The sequence below is a fragment of the Taudactylus pleione genome, unplaced genomic scaffold (genome assembly GCF_031769625.1).
Source record: "Taudactylus pleione unplaced genomic scaffold, aTauple2 ptg000546l, whole genome shotgun sequence".
NCBI lineage: Eukaryota > Metazoa > Chordata > Amphibia > Anura > Myobatrachidae > Taudactylus > Taudactylus pleione.
In genome coordinates, this window is record NW_028284948.1 from 4,527,380 (window position 1) to 4,545,485 (window position 18,106).

General features: G+C 43.2%; 1 protein-coding gene across 1 annotated transcript in view; it reads left to right on the plus strand.

The window, feature by feature from the left end:
• LOC148500831 (pancreatic alpha-amylase-like) overlaps nucleotides 1-18,106 on the plus strand; it is a 101,714-nt gene that overhangs the window by 40,419 nt on the left and 43,189 nt on the right. The window contains exons 4-8 of the mRNA XM_088451314.1: nucleotides 3,259-3,489; nucleotides 14,194-14,327; nucleotides 14,397-14,519; nucleotides 14,617-14,716; nucleotides 15,365-15,486. Coding sequence (XP_088307440.1) covers nucleotides 3,259-3,489; nucleotides 14,194-14,327; nucleotides 14,397-14,519; nucleotides 14,617-14,716; nucleotides 15,365-15,486 — 710 coding nt within the window. The remainder of the gene's footprint in view (nucleotides 1-3,258; nucleotides 3,490-14,193; nucleotides 14,328-14,396; nucleotides 14,520-14,616; nucleotides 14,717-15,364; nucleotides 15,487-18,106) is intronic.

Consider the following 18,106-nt stretch of genomic DNA (forward strand, 5'->3'; position numbering starts at 1 on the left):
AATAGCGTCCGGCTCTGAATCAGGCCCTATGGTCGCATTCCCCTTAAGCCGCAGCATACTTGACATTCTTGGGGTTTGGGGGAGGCGATTGGCAGTATTGCCCCTGTTCTCTGGGAGTGGTGAGGCCAGAGGGCCTGATTCAGAGCCGGACGCTCTGACCAGAGCGCTCGCTCTGAATCAGGGCCCTGCTACATGAAAATGGAGCGGCCTCTTGGACACTCGCATAGCTGTGGGTAACCACCCACAGCTATAGCAAGTGTCCATGATGATGGTCGTGATGGTCAAGACCATCGCGACCATCGGGCTTGTGACGGAGACCCTGCGGTAGGGTCTCGCTGCTGCAAGCCCTGGAGTGATTTTGGCTCTATCAGAGCCAAAATCACTCCCACTGACATCACTACTGATGTCAGTGGGGCCGGCTTCAGACGGTAGGCGTTCCCATGGGAACGCCTCCGTCTGGCAGCCACGCCCCCGGCACGCCCACCAAAGGGGGCGTGCTGTCAGTCAACATCGACAGCACGCCCCCTTTGGTGCGAGACCCGGAGCAACGGCTACCCCGTCGCTAGCCGGGTCTCGCGCATGCGCACGACGGAGTTCCCTCCATCGTGCGCATGCGCAGTAGGGCACTATCGGCCCGCTTGCGAGCGTTCTGCGCTCGCGAGCGGGTCTGAATCAGGTCCAGAGTCTGTCTTCCAACATAGATTTTTGGCCTCAGTGACAGAGCTGTGATGGCCAGGGGGTGTCTTTTGTCCTCAGATGTCTTCTGTGGAATTATCATGATTATGCTAATTGCATACAACTCTGAATCAAGCCCAATCTATGTAAAATACATATTAATTCCTTATACCCATTTAGTAGTATGTAATGTACATTACCTGTCTCTATTGGCTAATTTGGAATGATTAGAGTATTTGTATATTGGCTCATTTGAATTGATTTGAGTATCTGTATCCATTTGTGGTACACCTTTATTTAGCCATACATCTCTCTAAGGAACATAAGAGGGCTTTATAGCGCCTTGTGCTGGCCACACCCTCTGACAGCATGACATCATAACATCACAACGAGGATACGGGGCTGCCGGCGACCGGAAGAACAGCAGCACTGTGGGAGCATAGTTAGGAGGCTCTGGGGTACTGTAAAGGCTGCATGGTCCATGTGTGTAGGGTCCAGAGGATGCTCAGCTGGAGCTGCAGCAGTGACATTTGCTGCAGGGTTCCATTTTAGATGCAGGGGCCGTGAGACCGCAACGGTGCTGCCCACAGAGCCCTGTGATCTGTGCAGCTTCACTGCTCACACATCCCAAGTTATGGCCCTGATCTCTCTACACCATTTGTTCATCTTGCTGCACTTGAAGATGTTTTGTACCCAAAATACTGTATCTGCTTTTTGTAAGATCTTATCCTGTTTGTCTGCCCTGGTTTAATAAAATGCAGATGTATCCTCATAAATCATAAATTTATTCTTTTTGCACCATATGGTGCAACTAACAGTAGATGTGCATGTGTGATAAAGTACCAGATTGATAACAGTAATGCACTGTAGTGAACAGACCATAGTCCTGGGAATGCAGTATAATGTAACATATGGATAATAATTAAGCAAATGATGGTGATACTGGCTATATATTACAGAATAATGCACTGTACATGTGATAAGTACAATGTCTAAAGGAGAACTGAATTAGCTTTAGTAAAAGCAAAGTACTTGCCATTGGGAAAAAAACAGTCAACCAGCTTAGCTCTTACCACTGGCATTAATTAATTGTAGATTAGTGAATGAATGCAGAGCTACAATGCCATTCCAGTGACAGGCTGTAACTGTGTTCATTATGGTAAAGCCCACAGCCAACAGGAGTAGGGGACAGGGGTGTGTTTTGGTTGCCCACTGTTTTTGGCAGGAAGGAGAATCTTGGTGCAATAGAAGCAGTCCAAGCACCCATGTACATCTGTAGTCCTGCTTCACCAGGTAACCAACCCTCTAATACAGTAACAATGTATAATTTGAGTGCACAGTTTTGATCCTGACCACTAGAGGAGTGGCTGGGCCCTCAGGCAGTGGGGCCCACTGGGGATTTCCCCTGTACATCTGTGTGCCAGTCTGACCTTGGGCCTGATTCAGACCCACTCGCAAGCGGCTGTCCGCTCGCAAGTGGGTCGATGGTCTGCACTGAGCATGCGCATGACGGAGGGAGCTCCGTCATGCGCATGCGCCAGACGCGACGAGCGAAGGAAAGTCCTTCGCACGTTGCGTCTGATCAAAGGGGGCGTGCTGTCGATGTTGATTGACAGCACGCCCCCTTTGGTGGGCGTGCCGGGGGCGTGCCTCCCTGACGGGGGCGTTCCCAAGGGAACGCCTACCGTCAGAAGCCGGCCCACTGACATCACTAGTGATGTCAGTGGGAGTGATTTTGGCTCTGATAGATCCAAAATCACTCCGGCTCGCAGTTTTGATGGTCGCGATGGTCACGACCATCGCGGCCATCAAACTGCACGCTCGTATAGGCTGTGGGTGGTGACCCACAGCTATACAAGCATCCAGGAGGACGCTCCATTTTTATGGAGGGCGGCCCTCATTCAGAGCGTACGCTCTGCTCAGAGCGTACGGCTCTGAATGAGGGCCCTTGTCTGCTCTATGGAAACATCAACTGATTTATCACTTTCATCTGATCTGCTCATTCTCAAAGAGAAAGGGTCCCAGTTATGTTGATGGAACCAGAATGACCAAGACAGTCATGGATGTTGGCGGGTCTGTTGTAGCATCTACACCAAAGGGACCTGTTATCTATTGTGTGGCTGGCTTTAACTGTGGCCACCAGTATTAAAAAATGCTCAGAGATTAAGTTTATACTAACTCTAAATCCTGTTTTAGCTATGATTCATCAGTGCATCTTGATGTCCTATGTTTTTTTTTGGTATGAGAAGGGGATGTTTGAGTGAGGTTCATTGCACCATAGCTCATATGAAAGATTTAATAGAAGCATAAAATTATGCAGTTTTTAAATGGTAGCCTTGACAAATTCATTAAAATTTGTTTAAAACATTGTTCTCCTTTTTTTTTTTTTCAATAAATTTTTTATGGGATTTTCAAATTATACAAAGTTATGCAATGCACTAAGTAGAGAAAAGTAACAGGTTACATATAAAAGTGCTTGTACATAGATGTTATCAGTATAATACTAATAATACAGGAGAAAGAGAATAACTGTGGGAAATGAACATATCGTAAAGACTGTAGAGGAACCTCTTTTTTTTTTAGGTGAGAAACTGCCGTCTTGTAAGCCTCCTGGACCTGGCATTGGAAAAGGAATATGTGCGAGAAAAGATTGCTTCCTATCTGAACAACCTCATAAGTATTGGAGTGGCTGGTTTTAGACTTGATGCAGCTAAGCACATGTGGCCTGGGGACATTCAGGCTATTACCAGCAGACTGAACAACCTGAACACTCAGTGGTTCCTCAATGGTACTCGTCCTTTTATCTTCCAAGAGGTGAGCATGGAATGTGTGTAGAAGTGAAGCAAATGTTGCCTATTGGAGTGGTATAAATCTGTTCATTTGTTACAAAGCTTTGCATAACTTTCTATGGCAGAAATAATACAAGGAGTATGAAAGAAAGGTTTTACTGTCAGCATTGAAAAGGGTTTTTAATATTGGCCTATCTTGCCATATAAGTGGTTTATGGAAAACTCGAGCAAGTAGATTGGTCTTTCATACAAGAAATTATACCTATATCTATTGTTAAGAGTTCACAGGGAGCGGGGGGGGGGGGTAATTTTCACACCATGGCTGCCATAAAGTATGCAATAATTCCTCTGTCAACTAAGTAGAGGCAAGAAAGAGAAACACTTCCTGGCAGATATTCTGTATAATGTGGCTCCTCTTTCTTCATTTATTTTTTATGCATCTCAGCTGAATAAGGCAACGTGCTTAGGCAATTAGTATTTTCTGTGTGTGTGTTTTATTTTAAATTGCCTAAATGTCATAAGTGAATACAGATTTTCACTACCATGTACCTCCAGGAGTAGACACAGGGATAAAGGATGCTAGTTTGGGCCTCTTCTTTACTAGGAAGCATGCATGGAGGTCATTAGAGCCTACATGATGTCTTTACCAGATTGTGCTCTGTGCTGACCAGCTGGGAGGCAATATACAACTTTGTGAGTTTCCCTGCATCAACGGCAGTTTTAAGCAGGGTTACCACCTTTTCATGTTCAGATTACCAGACATGGGGTGTGACCAGTGGGTGTGACCAAAACTGCAGTAGAGCTACAACCACTTTATTTGTCATATTCCAGGCATTGCTCCACATGCACCTTGTATGCCATCAGAGCCACCACATGCCTATTTATGTACTATATATGTACTATATATGTCTTTGGACCCTTCCATATGCCTATTGCTCCCCAATGACCATTCCCTACTCCCAATAATATTCACTGTCAGCGACCATTCCCGGTAATAATTACTGTAAACACCCACTCTCCTAATGTTCACTTTCAGCCCTTACTCCCAGTAATATCCCTGGAGTCAACTAGCACTCTTACATAACTTGGTTTTGGACTCTCTGTTTCAGGTACAGTATGTACTGCATCCCTCCATCCTCTTTGTAACTACAAGAGAGAATCTGGGAAATCACTGCATTAACATTCCATTATGTTTCCCTGGGTGCCCTGACTGTGGTTGCAATAAATCCTGTCAATGCCATTTCACTGTGTGATTATGGATAACTAGCTAAACAGATATTTGACATTTAGAGCTAGTTTAATAAACTGCTGTACTCTTTGGCATGGACTGTTCTGCAGTCACTCTGTGATCTTTTCCTCCAGCTCTTCAGTCTATTTCTTAGTCTGGTTGGCTGTCTGGCTCTGTTGTTGCTCTTTAGTTTCTCCTGTATTGTTCCTCATGCTCCTGATTGCTGCCCTCGTATTAATAACCTAAAGTGCCCTTTACAACCCTCCCCTCTTTGCCAGACCCGAGGCTCCTGGCAATATGTAATGTCTAATTTTCCTCACTTCCATCCAGCTCATTTGCATAATCCACATAATTTTCACTATTCTATAGAAAGAGCATGTGGTTGTGGTAAATCATAATTAGATAAATAATTGTTTTGGTCACAGCACAAGGCAATTTTACACCTTCCATCTGCCAGCAGTCACTTCTTTCCTCTGAGATCATGGCCAGTGATGCAATTAGAGTGATGTCAATGGAGGTAGCTTTGCCATAAGATTTCCTTGACATCACCCTGTGATTTGGCAGACTCCAGGTGCCAGAGGAATCCTGGAGAGATGGAAGCCTAGTTTCAAGGAGTATTTTTGCACTATGGATAGTTGACTTCCTCCCCAATAAATGAAGATGTCTGTTCTAATTTATCCACTTCTTAGAGGTGCTTTTTTGGAAACTTTGTAAAAAGGTTAGTATGGTTTGTTTTTTCTCCCTCAGTATTCTTCTCAAGCCTGCTTATAGGGAACAAAAGTTTGACCTTCTTTGTAGAATATGTTATAAACCTTTGTCTGATTTATGTGTGAACTATATCCCTCAGCCAAAATAAACCAGGACCCAGCCTCCTGAACAAATGAAACAATTACTTTCTTCTTTAATGTCCATCGCAGGCATTTCAATGGGTTAAGCTCCATACTAGCTAGGTAGAGACAGGTAGTTTTCGAACATACCCCTGGATGGTATTTAATGGAGCTCCTCCTCTTCCCTAGTGTCTTTTCCAGTCTCTAGCTAATGCAGGCATGTGGTGTTTTTTAATTTTTACAGTTAGTCTACATGGGTTTACCTTCTCTTGTAGACTGTACTACTGTTGATGCAGTGATTGGGCTGACTACCCAGGGAACTTCCAGTCTACTAATACAGTAGTTTATAACAGCATGTAAGGATTGAATCTCCTTTGTTAAGAAAAAAATCAACACATTCAAAGTGGGCATTCTGGGACTGGGAGGATGGAACTGATGAACAGATTCATGTCTTTTGGATCATAGGAGTGCTTTTCAGACATCTGCCTAAAATAACCTGGGTTTGTCACTAAAGAGGATTTATATAATATACAGGTATAGAAGCAGCAATGTTTGTGCACATGTTTTATTATAAATGATGTACAAATTGATCCCTCTGGTGCCAGTGGGTTCTGAGTTTCTCTTTCTCAGATTATCTGTTCCTCTAGAAGACCGGTGATGAGCCAAGGTTATTTGACCTTGATGTTCTGAATGTTCTTAATCTTATAAACAACCATGGGAATAGAAGATACCTCAGTCCCTGCCTCTGACCGGGATGTTCCTTTCATGGCCCATCAAAGAAAATACAGTGTTTCTAGCTAACAGGGTTATTAAAGATCTTTTTAATAAAGAAATAGAGCAGATGGACGATTGTGGTTTAATTATAAGAGACTTATAATTTTTCGGATGAAGTAGCTTTGAAGTGGTTCAGTGACACACAATGATGCAGCTATAGCCAGTCTGACTAAAAGTACCACTAGAAGATGGATGCCCACTAAAGAATCCTATGAAAATTAAATGGAAAGTTGTGATACAGCTTCAATGTCCAGAGTGCTTAGAGTATAGGAAAGATCCTTCATAAGGATATGCACTGTAAGTGGAAGTAAATAAATACATTTCATGAAAAAATTTCCTGAAAAACATTGAAGTGATACAAAAGGCATAGAGGCTTCTTTTGTGATGTGTCACAAGATACAATTGCATTCTCATCCTGACCCTAGCAGTAGCAGCCAAGAAAACCTTTTAAAGGCACCCAAATGGGGCAAACCCTCATTCAAAGAATCTATTAACCACATTATTATTTGGTAACTTGTTTGATGAAAAACTGATCTCAATGATTATGAAAGCCACAGGAAGTATACCCTATCAATTGCATTTGGATAGGAAAACATAGGGGCATATTCAATTGGGCTCGAGGTATAGCAAGGTTTAAAACCTCATGCCCCTTGCACCCAATTTTGGAATACCGTGGGTATGCACGCTCCCGATACCCACGGTATTCAAATTTTAAAAAGTGGTTGCAATGTTTTCAGCGATGAAAACCCCGTGCCGCGTAAAAAAATTCAAAATAATTTGGCACTTACTTGCCTGGGGGTCTCCGATTATCTCCGCAGCTCTTGGTGGCCTCCCTTCTGTCTCCTCACTGGAGAGGGGACTGCTGGGAGTCCTGGGGCTGCTAGGAGGCTCTATTGGCTGGTGGGAGGGGAAAGGGCTGGTGGGAGATGTAGTTCTCTCAGCGCCCATTCTGTGGGGGGTAGCACACAAACTGGGAGTCACACACGCGCACACTCATACACACTTGCAAACAGTAACAAACACTCACGCACACTGACATACTCACCCTGCTGCAGAAGACCCAGCAATCGATGCTGGATGATGAAGACACCACTTTGGAAGGTAAGTACTTAAGGACTAATTAAGCAAATTGGTAACTTCCAATTGCTTAATTAGTCCTCATAGTGGGTACCGCCGGGGTGCCAGAGCAAGTCCCGGTGATTTTTCCAAAAATTACTGATCTTTGGAAAAGTCACACTTGCTGTGGAGGTGCATGAAAAAAACCTCCCGACGTGTAAAAGAAAAAAAATCCACAGCTATTTGAATAACAAGAAACCCACACCTGCCAGAAAAACCTTGCAGGTGCGGGTTTTTTGCTATTCTTGCACCCAATTGAACATGCCCCATAGTGTTTTCCTTTAGAATTTTTCCAGAATTTCTGAGAAGCACAAAGCTACCTATCAGCCAGGGAAGCAGTACTTTTGGAAGCAACTTTTATGTTTCTTCAAGAGTATGGAAAGTAAGATGGAGCCAAACACCTTGCAATTACTATGTTTGCTGCAGGATTCCAGAGACATTGATGCTCACCACTCACTGGGTTTTTTCAAAATACTCACCAAGGCTACAAGACTGATTTTAATCTCTGCCCAGAGTCAATATATGTCAAGTCCCACCTTCACTGAAGGAACTAGGGACATTATGAAACAAATTACAGACTTTGTTGGAGGAAGAAGTAATTTATCTACGTAATTTGATGCAGATGTTCTAACTTCTATAACAAGTTTATTCTGGTAGAAAAAGCACTAAGGGACTTCTGAGGATTTTCAGATATAAAGTGGATAAATAAATTGATTTATGCAAGCCCTTTATGCATGGAGGTTGAACAGTTCCTCAGATTTTTAGCTCAGCATCAGTTCCTCAGATTTTTTGTGCTCATTTCATATGTCTCCCATTCAAACTTTACAAAAGTTTTGATACTGTAACTTTTATGTAAATTCTTTGGGAAACAATGAATCAAGGTATGACCTTACCTTGAAGATGGGAAAGTTGGAGCACATTTAGCAACAGAACAGATCAGGCAACACATTTCCTTCAAGAATATGGTTGGATCATCAGTACAAAAAAGTAATCTGGTTCTTTCTCAAAGGTTACAGATGGACAAATTAGCTTTATCATAAGAAAATATTTCCAAAATTAAATATTTAGAATGACAATTTTACTGTTGTTAATAAATAATTGACTTGATATCCAGGAAATGTTCTCATCCATAAAAGGCTTTTTTCTTTGGGCAAGATGGCATATGCAAGATTTTCAACTGGACATATTGGTGGACTTTGCAGCTCAACTTCTATTGATAATTACTTAATAGTGGTAAGATCAAAGTCTAAATGATTATGGAGTGTCTCCCTGAGAACCAGCATATATTGTGCTCACCAAACTCCTGTTCCAAATGTTGGGGCACTCCTTTACTAAGATTGGATATCTCTGGATCTTTTCCAACAGCCAGACAGTAGCTTCCTTCATAAGCTGTCAAGGTGGCACAAGAAGCAGGAATATAATGGTGGTAGTATTGCTATACATATCATGAGCAGAAGAAAATTTTCTGTCCCTCTCTGCATAGCACGATAACACACTATTGGCATTGATATCAAGTTTATCCAGGAGAATGGGCTTTCCAGAACAAGGTTTTTCAATTGCTACTAATAATATGGAATTCCTCAAACGTATCTGATGGTGATATCTTCAAACACCAAGGTAGCTTGGTTTAAATCGCAGCAATGGTGCACCACTACAAATTACATTTGGCTCTGACAATTCCTCAAATCTTTTAACTCTGGTATGTTTTTCTTCCTATTTCTGGTATTGCCAACATGCTATGAAAGATCAATAAATAATTGTTTGCATTTTCCCTCTACTGTCCGTTGTTTGGGGAGTGCTTTTGGCTTAGCCTTAGCTTGTTTCACTTCGGTCAGACCATCTGCACTAGAGACCAATTTTCAGTCCAAAACCAAACAACTTATCTTTGAGGTCATGGAGATTGAGTGTCATTCCTAAAATGCAAGTAAGTATCTGACAAATAAGCACTTTTCAAAGCTAGAAAAAAAATCCCTTTCTCTATTTACTATAGGATTTGTAAAACATTACATTATGTGGTGCATATCTAACCTGGTCCATCCTACTTCTGCTCCAAATGCATATTTTTTTTTTCTCCAGGATATAAGACAGACAATAGCTTTTCTCTCATTACCCTAAAATGTCAGGGGTCTGTTGCTAATGTTTATCTGGACACCAAACTGACATGTGACTTTTTATTTATTTATTCCAAGCAGTAAAAATACCTGAACCTGATATTAAGCCTTTTATGGAACCTTGGTGTTTAATCTGGTCATAGATGCTCTTACCTTTAAGCATTTGTAAAATATCTCCCTCACATGACACATACTAAAGGTCATGTTTTGGTAATAATTGTGTTTGCCCATTCAGAGAAATGTCTGTGTAATTTATCCACCGCCCCCACCCTTCAATCTATGTGGCCAAAGCGCTGTTTCCTTACTAAAGTGGGTTCCAAATTTCAGAACAATCAGGAGACCATACTTGTCTGCAACCAACTAACAATAAGGAAAAACAGTTTGCATATACTGGATCTTCATTTCTATTTGATTAGTTGCTGTGCTGCTGGCTGACCTTCATCCAACTGTTTACCAGTCGCTGGCTCATATACCACTGCCTACCGCTGGTTGTACTTGGCCGGACGTGGAAGACGACAGGCTTGATATTGCTGATGCCATATGGCGGCGTGAGCTTCCCCATTATTAACAGTCATCCCTGGCTGTTCATGGTTGGTTACTCTGCTCACTGAGCATCACAATTACCTGATCAGGTTCAGTGTGCCTTATTTCATCAACCACAGTCATTCACTACAGGGTAATTCTTCTTTACCAGGACAAAAGTGTTATCTCATACTGCTGGGTCCTGCAGTCTATAACATTTTTATAACCTATCAGTGCGGGACATTAAGGACAATCTATCTGGTAGTTATATTTATTTTTGTGAAACGGCACTATCTGGATCTTTTTACAGACTTGTATTTAATCTTATGACAGCACATCTAGGTTTTATAAGTTTCATATGCTTGGTTTTTTTTATAATATTTTTGAGATATTTAAGGTTCATTATCATGGTAATATTTTAATAAATTATATTTTTGATACATTTGAAACCTGATTCTACACGCTAAGAGGAGAGATTGAGCAGCGCAGCCTTTTGTGCTTTTTTTTTCTTTTTACGTTTAGTACATGCCAACATACAAAGGGTTTGCCCTTGGCTAGCAGCAGCTTTTCACTCTCTAAGTTCCCCTTTGGGTTTTTACTTATTTCATTTCTATTTTAGAATAATATGCAGTATGTATACATACTTCTTATAACTGGGCACCAGAGTTTTGAATTAGTTGTTCCTATAATAAAAGCAGTTAAAACTGTACTAGAAGTACTGCTCTAAAGCATACATCATAGCAATATAAAGCAAAGAAGTGGGAGAGCACAAGAGTATTGATGCTCAAAATAATCATCTGACATGCTCAGAGAAGACTTTGGTGCGGGCACAGTAGTTCCAATGGGTACCAAGTCTGGTTGTAAATGTGGATATTAGTATAGAGATTTTCTGTGAATTTTTCCATCATGACCAGGTGCCAGATGTTATTAATGACTGAGAATGACATCAGACTTTCCAAGTGGGAAAGTTTCAAGCATCTGGATCCATTAAGAATAGGGGAGTCTAATTTATTCTAATTTATGAAAGGCTTGTCCAGGAATCTAAAGGAAGTCCTAAAAAAAAGTCCACAGGTTTCTGGTATTAGTGGAGTGGTGTTTTTGTATGTAAAAGGCCTCATACAGTGTCCTCCTGAAAAGTTACAATCTTTGGGAATGTCCACTAAGGGCCTGATTCAGAGCAGGTCGCTATTTGCGCTTGCTCGGCCAGAAAATAGGGGTGGCTATTCAAATGAACCGTTCGCTGTTTGCGGTCTGTTCACGCCTCTAGGTCTGAACGAGCGAACAAAACTTGCGGTCGTTTTTTGGGAAACTATGCCCCCTGGCCGCTCGCATCCTACGTCATGTCCGCTATTTATTAGATTAATCGAGTACATCGAACAGGGTATGAGCTGCTCGCTATTCTTGTGGTCGGTTTTTGCTACCACAATTTTCCGAGCAGTTCTGCTGTTTTAATTATGCACACCAATAAAACGCCCGTTTTGACCTTTAAGCACGCCTGCGATCGGATCTCCACTTCCCGTTTTCAAGCACCTTCCCCTGTTACCACTCACATAAGCCTCATTCTGTCACTCAAAATAGCAGGCATTCACTATTTTGCGAGCACATGAATTTCGGCCGCACTGACTGGTTCGCGCATGCGTATAACGATCCGTACGTATGCGCAGATGAGCGAACATCGGTCAGAACGAACTAGCGGCCGCTTACGAGTGGCTCTGAATCAGGCCCTAAATGTGGAGAAAGGTGCCAAGGTCACGACATCCTGTCAAGCAATATAGTAAGGCAATGCTATGAATCCTATGCAATCTAGTGGGAACTAAGGGCCTAATTCAGACCCACTCGCGAGCACTGAGCGCTCGCAAGCGGGTCGATGTTGGCCAAGTGCGCATGTGCACGACGGAGGCGGCTTCGTCGTGCGCATGCGCGAGACCCGAATAACGACAGCCAAGCTGTCATTATGGGTCTCGCACCAAAGGGGGCGTGCTGTCGATGGTGATTGACAGCACGCCCCCTTTGGTCGGCGTGCCGGGGACGTGGCTGCCCAGACATAGGCATTCCCATGGGAACGCTTACTGTCTGGGGCCAGCCCCACTGACTTCACTAGTGATGTCAGTGGGAGTGCTTTTGGCTCCGATAGAGCCAAAAGCACTACAGGGCTTGCGGCAACGAGACCCTACCGCAAGGGTCTCATTGCAAGCCCGATGGTCGCGATGGTCTTGACCCACAGCTCTGCGAGCAGCCAGGAGGCCGCTCTTAAATTCAGAGGGACAGCCCTGATTCAGAGCGAGCGCTCTGTCAGAGCGTCCGGCTCTGAATCAGGGCCTAAATACCTACCACATGAGAGAACCATATTGGATAGAGATCATGCCTGTCCCCAAGGGCTGTTAGAGCAAAGAGACTCAAATGAACTTGGAGAACAAGTAAACATTTTATACCATAAAGAATGAACAAAATTAAATAACTTGAGGTACAGTACATAAATGCGTTCACCTCAGGGTAAGACAATTTATACTGTACGTTACATAGTGAGATACAAGAAAACCTGTCAAGCAACATAGTAAGGCAATGCTATGAATCCTATGCAATCTAGTGGGAACTAAGGGCCTAATTCAGACCCACTCGCGAGCACTGAGCGCTCGCAAGCGGGTCGATGTTGGCCAAGTGCGCATGTGCACGACGGAGGCGGCTTCGTCGTGTGCATGCGCGAGACCCGAATAACTACAGCCAAGCTGTCATTATGGGTCTCGCACCAAAGGGGGCGTGCTGTCGATGGTGATTGACAGCACGCCCCCTTTGGTCGGCGTGCCGGGGACGTGGCTGCCCAGACATAGGCATTCCCATGGGAACGCTTACTGTCTGGGGCCAGCCCCACTGACTTCACTAGTGATGTCAGTGGGAGTGCTTTTGGCTCTGATAGAGCCAAAAGCACTACAGGGCATGCGGCAATGAGACCCTACCGCAAGGGTCTCATTGCAAGCCCGATGGTCGCGATGGTCTTGACCCACAACTCTGTGAGCAGACAGGAGGCCGCTCTTAAATTCAGAGGGACAGCCCTGATTCAGAGCGAGCGCTCTGTCAGAGCTTCCGGCTCTGAATCAGGGCCTAAATACCTACCACATGAGAGAACCATATTGGATAGAGATCATGCCTGTCCCCAAGGGCTGTTAGAGCAAAGAGACTCAAATGAACTTGGAGAACGAGTAAAAATTTTATACCATAAAGAATGAACAAAATTACATAACTTGAGGTACAGTACATAAATGCGTTCACCTCAGGGTAAGACAATTTATCCAGTACGTTACATAGTGAGATATAAGAATCTCTTTCCACGACATCCACCACAGAGCTGATACATTCTGATAGCCAGCGTTTTGAGCAAGAGAAAGCTATGCCAGGGGGATACAGTATACAGTACTGTATTTGGGATTGTCCTAAAGGGGCATTAGTGGAGAAGTAAAGTGAAAGCATCTTGTACACAGATCCCAGATATGGCAAATAAAGCTAGAGACTGCATGAGCTGAATGTTACTTGGGTTGCAGCTTAGTGGGGATGCATAACGATGCTGGCAGACATGCTACAGGGCAGGCAGAGGTCTCTAGTCCTAGCCATTGTAGCACTAAACCAAAAGCAAATCATGCCACTGCCTACCTGACGTGGATAGCTAAATAGTACAGTTTAATGTCTGGAAATCTGTGTCACCCATTGGCCAAAGAGTGCTTCCCTTTTAACTTTGTGAGGTTAAGATGTAATATTTCAGCCAAAATGGCAGAATATTCCATATACATTAAGATAGTTGATGCATACCATGTATTTATTGGTTTTGTGTAGCATCCTCATAAAAAAACTACACATTAGGGCCCACAAAATGTTTTAACAGAACCACAGGACACCTATGAAACCTGCAGTTTGCTTAGCTCATAAATCAACTCCAAACCTTTTTCAGTCCCAGATAAAGTATAACTGTTATAAAAACCTATTTCAAAGTGTCCTGTTTGGGTTTATCAGTTGCCAGCGATTTTAGGAGGAGGGAGAGGGGAAATTGTCCTAGGAAAAGTGAAACATATGGGAGCTGTATCCTGGGTATGTGCAAGCAGATTCAGTTTAAAAGTACAATTAATCTATAGCCTTTAAATGGATATAACTATTTCTGACAGGTGATTGATCTGGGTGGAGAAGCTGTTTCAGCTAATGAGTATTTTGGAATTGGACGTGTAACAGAATTCAGATATGGAGCCAAACTTGGAACAGTCATTCGCAAGTGGAATGGAGAGAAGATGGCATATCTGAAGTATGTCCAAGGCAAGTCTTAATGTGCACTTAACATGTATATTATAAATCATACATTTTTGTACTATAGGAACTGGGGAGAAGCCTGGAGTTTCATGCCCAGTGATAGAGCCTTGGTGTTTGTAGACAACCATGATAACCAAAGAGGTCATGGTGCTGGAGGTGCCTCCATCCTCAACTTTTTTGATGCTCGGTAAGAATTTGCTTTTCATTAAATGCCAGAAGCTTACAAACCTCTCCCTCCTATAATCCATTTTTTTTATTTCTCATGTCCTGTTTGATGTCCACAGATTGTACAAAATGGCAGTTGGCTTTATGTTGGCACATCCTTATGGGTTTACACGTGTAATGTCAAGTTTTCAGTGGCCAAGGAACTTTATAGATGGAAAGGTAGAGTAAAAAATGTTTGAATCTATATCTAAACATTTAGGGTAATTATACTAAAATGGGAGTTCTATTAAGAAGTGATGTTCCCCATAGCAACCAGTCAAATTCCAGGTATTATCTTCTAGAAGGTGCTAGATAAATTAGTAGTAGAATCTAACCCCTTAGTGTTTTCATAATCCCATTTAGAATATTTGTATTAATTTACTTTTTAATTTTCCTTGAATTTAGACAGTTTCTCACTGGTTAACGCTGTAGCATATATAAAGTTGAATACTGCCCACAAGATTTTGCTAAATGATTTTCTTTTTTTATCTGCTGTTCAGATGGTTCCAGGATAACTTTTTTCCAGCAATATTTTGCACAAGTATAACATTTCACATCCTTCATGACACCCAGGTTATGTTGTAAGTTTTGTCAAAATAAGGTACTGATGGTTACATTTATACTGATCTAGGCTTTTTATCCCTATTTTTCATATAATCATAAGTAACCATCCTTTACTCTGTTGTTTTATATTCACTTTTTTAATCTGGCCCTTATACAATCTTGTCACACTCTTCAATACCCTTATCGAAAGGAAAAATGGACTACTATGGGAAAAAAGTTCCACATCCATAAAGAGTGCTTCCTTTTATCTAATCTCATCTACAGGATATAAATGACTGGATTGGACCACCAAGCCATTGGAATGGGTCAATTAAGGCAGTTACTATTAATGAAGATACCACCTGTGGCAATGGCTGGGTGTGTGAACACAGATGGCGCCAGATAAAGTAAGCTACCGATGATAGCAATAGGATAAAGTAACAAGATTCTACTTAGTTGCTTGTTAAATAACCAGAAATTCACTAAACATTTAACCATGTACAGTACCATGAAGTATTGGTGTGAATTTTGGCTCCACAACAACCAAAGCGGTTTACTACACTTTTTGCAATATACAGTATTAGTTCATGGAGACACAATGGAGCTAATACAAAGTTAATTGTGCTCCTATATACTGTATTCTGTATGAATTTGCACTGCACAGGCTTAGGAAATGGGAGCACCTAGGTAGGGTGCGCGGCCGGTGCACCCGCACAGAGCACACATGCTCTGTGGACGGAACCGGCCGCATCCACCCGCGATCACCCCCGCTTGTCTGCTGCTTGCTGCAATGTATAATAGTAGCGGTGTGCCCGGCTCCTTCTCTGCCGGGCGCACCGCTACTAAGACACATTACATCAGGCAGCACTGCAGCTGCCTGCCCAGTGTGGTCCTCCACATCTGTTGTAGTGTCTTCCAGGGCAGGGAGGGGTAAGATAGGGTCAACACTGGGTCATTTCCCACTTGTCTGGCCTCCTCTTTTCGTAGCAGCGGCTGTCACACATTTACAGACGTGCTTAGGGCACTGCTTCCTTTTAGCAGCAGTGGAGGCGAGGGCCAGAGATGCCAGTCTGTTCATGGTGACTGACGGCATCACCGCGGTGCAGCCGCGATGAGCTGCGCGGTGCAGCGCAGCTCATCTCAATGGCCATCAAGCATGGCCCCGTCCCTTTACCTTTGTAACTGGTGGCTTCATTCTCACAATAAATGTAGGTCTGCCAAAATGCTGTGCTGAAGGAACCCGCTCCTCCTCCATGGTGGCCATGCGGCGCAGGTGTAAAAGCCTGTGCTGCTTACATACTGTATGAAAACAAATGACCTGCTTACAAATGACCCAGCCAGTACAGGGCACAAGGCACCACACTACACATATCAGGGCATATCAAAGTGGGTTGTGCATATCAGTCCTCCACTTCCTGATGACCTGCTCTTCGACAGACTCACTGCTGTTTTATGGGAATAAAAAAAAAAACAGGTACAATGGGGTACTGTGTGTATTGGGGGGTAATATGTGGAAACTGTGTGTACTGGAAAGTAATATGGGGTCATTTTTTGCCTGGGGGGGTAATATGCAGGTGCTGTGTGTACTGGGCATGAAATGGTGGTGCTATGTGTACTGGGGGAAATATGTGGGCATTGTGTGTACTGGGGGGTAATATGGGGGTACTGTGTGTACTGGATGTAATATGAGGGTGCTAATGTGATTAAGGGGCACTACTTGTGGCATAATGTGAATTGGGGGAACTATATTGTGGCTATGCTCTTTCCCAATGAGACCACACCCCTTTTTGGCCCATGCGCCTGCTTTAGCACTGCCCCTTTTTATGATGGGGGGGCACCAAAGCGCTTTCTGGCACAGGGCACCAAAATGTCTAGTTACAGCTCTGTGCAGAGATGTATGTATTTATTACATCTTCACTTATGACCAAAGAGGGTCAGGCATGGGTTGTTAAGGGGTATAAACATAGAATCAATGTTTGACGCAGCTATGGACTTTGCAGAGCTGAACTTAAGCAAAAATGCACCTGTTTGGAGGAGTATCTTTTGAACCTAATATAGGGTTGCCACAAGTGTGCACTGATGTTGACTAGTAGCAAACTAGGCACAAGTAGAGGCGGTGGTATTGCAAGATACATACAACTGTATGCCAGCAAACATATATTTTTTCATGTCCATTGCTCTTTGGAATAAAATACACTTGTCTTACTCGCAACTTAGACTCGGGTCCAATGTGGATCTACAAGACCTAAAGTCATAAACACAATCAACATCATACTGAAACACTAATTATTGCTATATACATACACACTATGTAGGCAAAAGTGATTGGACACCCCTGCGCAAGCAGAATGTGTACCATTGCATACGAGTTACAAATGGCCACTAATGTGGCGGTTTCGACAAGAAAACTTCATAGGGAGGCCCATGCACTTTCAGTTTTATGGAAACAACTAATGTTTTCTTCTTCGGGGTCCATGGGGTCCACAGCCAATACATTGGGGTATAAGATCCCGGTCACCAAACAGTTAAACAAAATGAGCTCTCTGCTCCCAGGATGCACCGGGTCCCTCATTCATATACCCCGCCTCTGGCCGCAGGTAGCCAGTTTTTCCTGTTTGGTGTTATTCACCACATAGACAGTGGGACTGCAGGAGCAGTACTGCAGACAAGTATATAAAAAAAAAAAAAGAGAGAGAGTTTTACTCTCCATCGGGGCAGGTGGCCTGAGCTGTCTGATAGCAGCCTGGCCCAGCTACTATTCTCAGTGTTGTGGGTTGCTCCTCCCAGATTCCCCTATATGAGCAGCCAGTGTGCACTCTCAGGTGCTCTCAGATTGCTGCTCGCTCAGGAGGCTGGGCAGTCTCCCTGTATACCTCTCCTACTGCTGGATCAGGTTTTACAAAGCTCTATCCTACTAAGTCTAGGGCTGATTTGTAGTGGAAAGAACTAAAAAAATTGTGTATTGCTCGCAGAGTGTTTATGCATTGCATGATATTGGTGTTGACTGTGTCTGGTACTGCCTTTTAT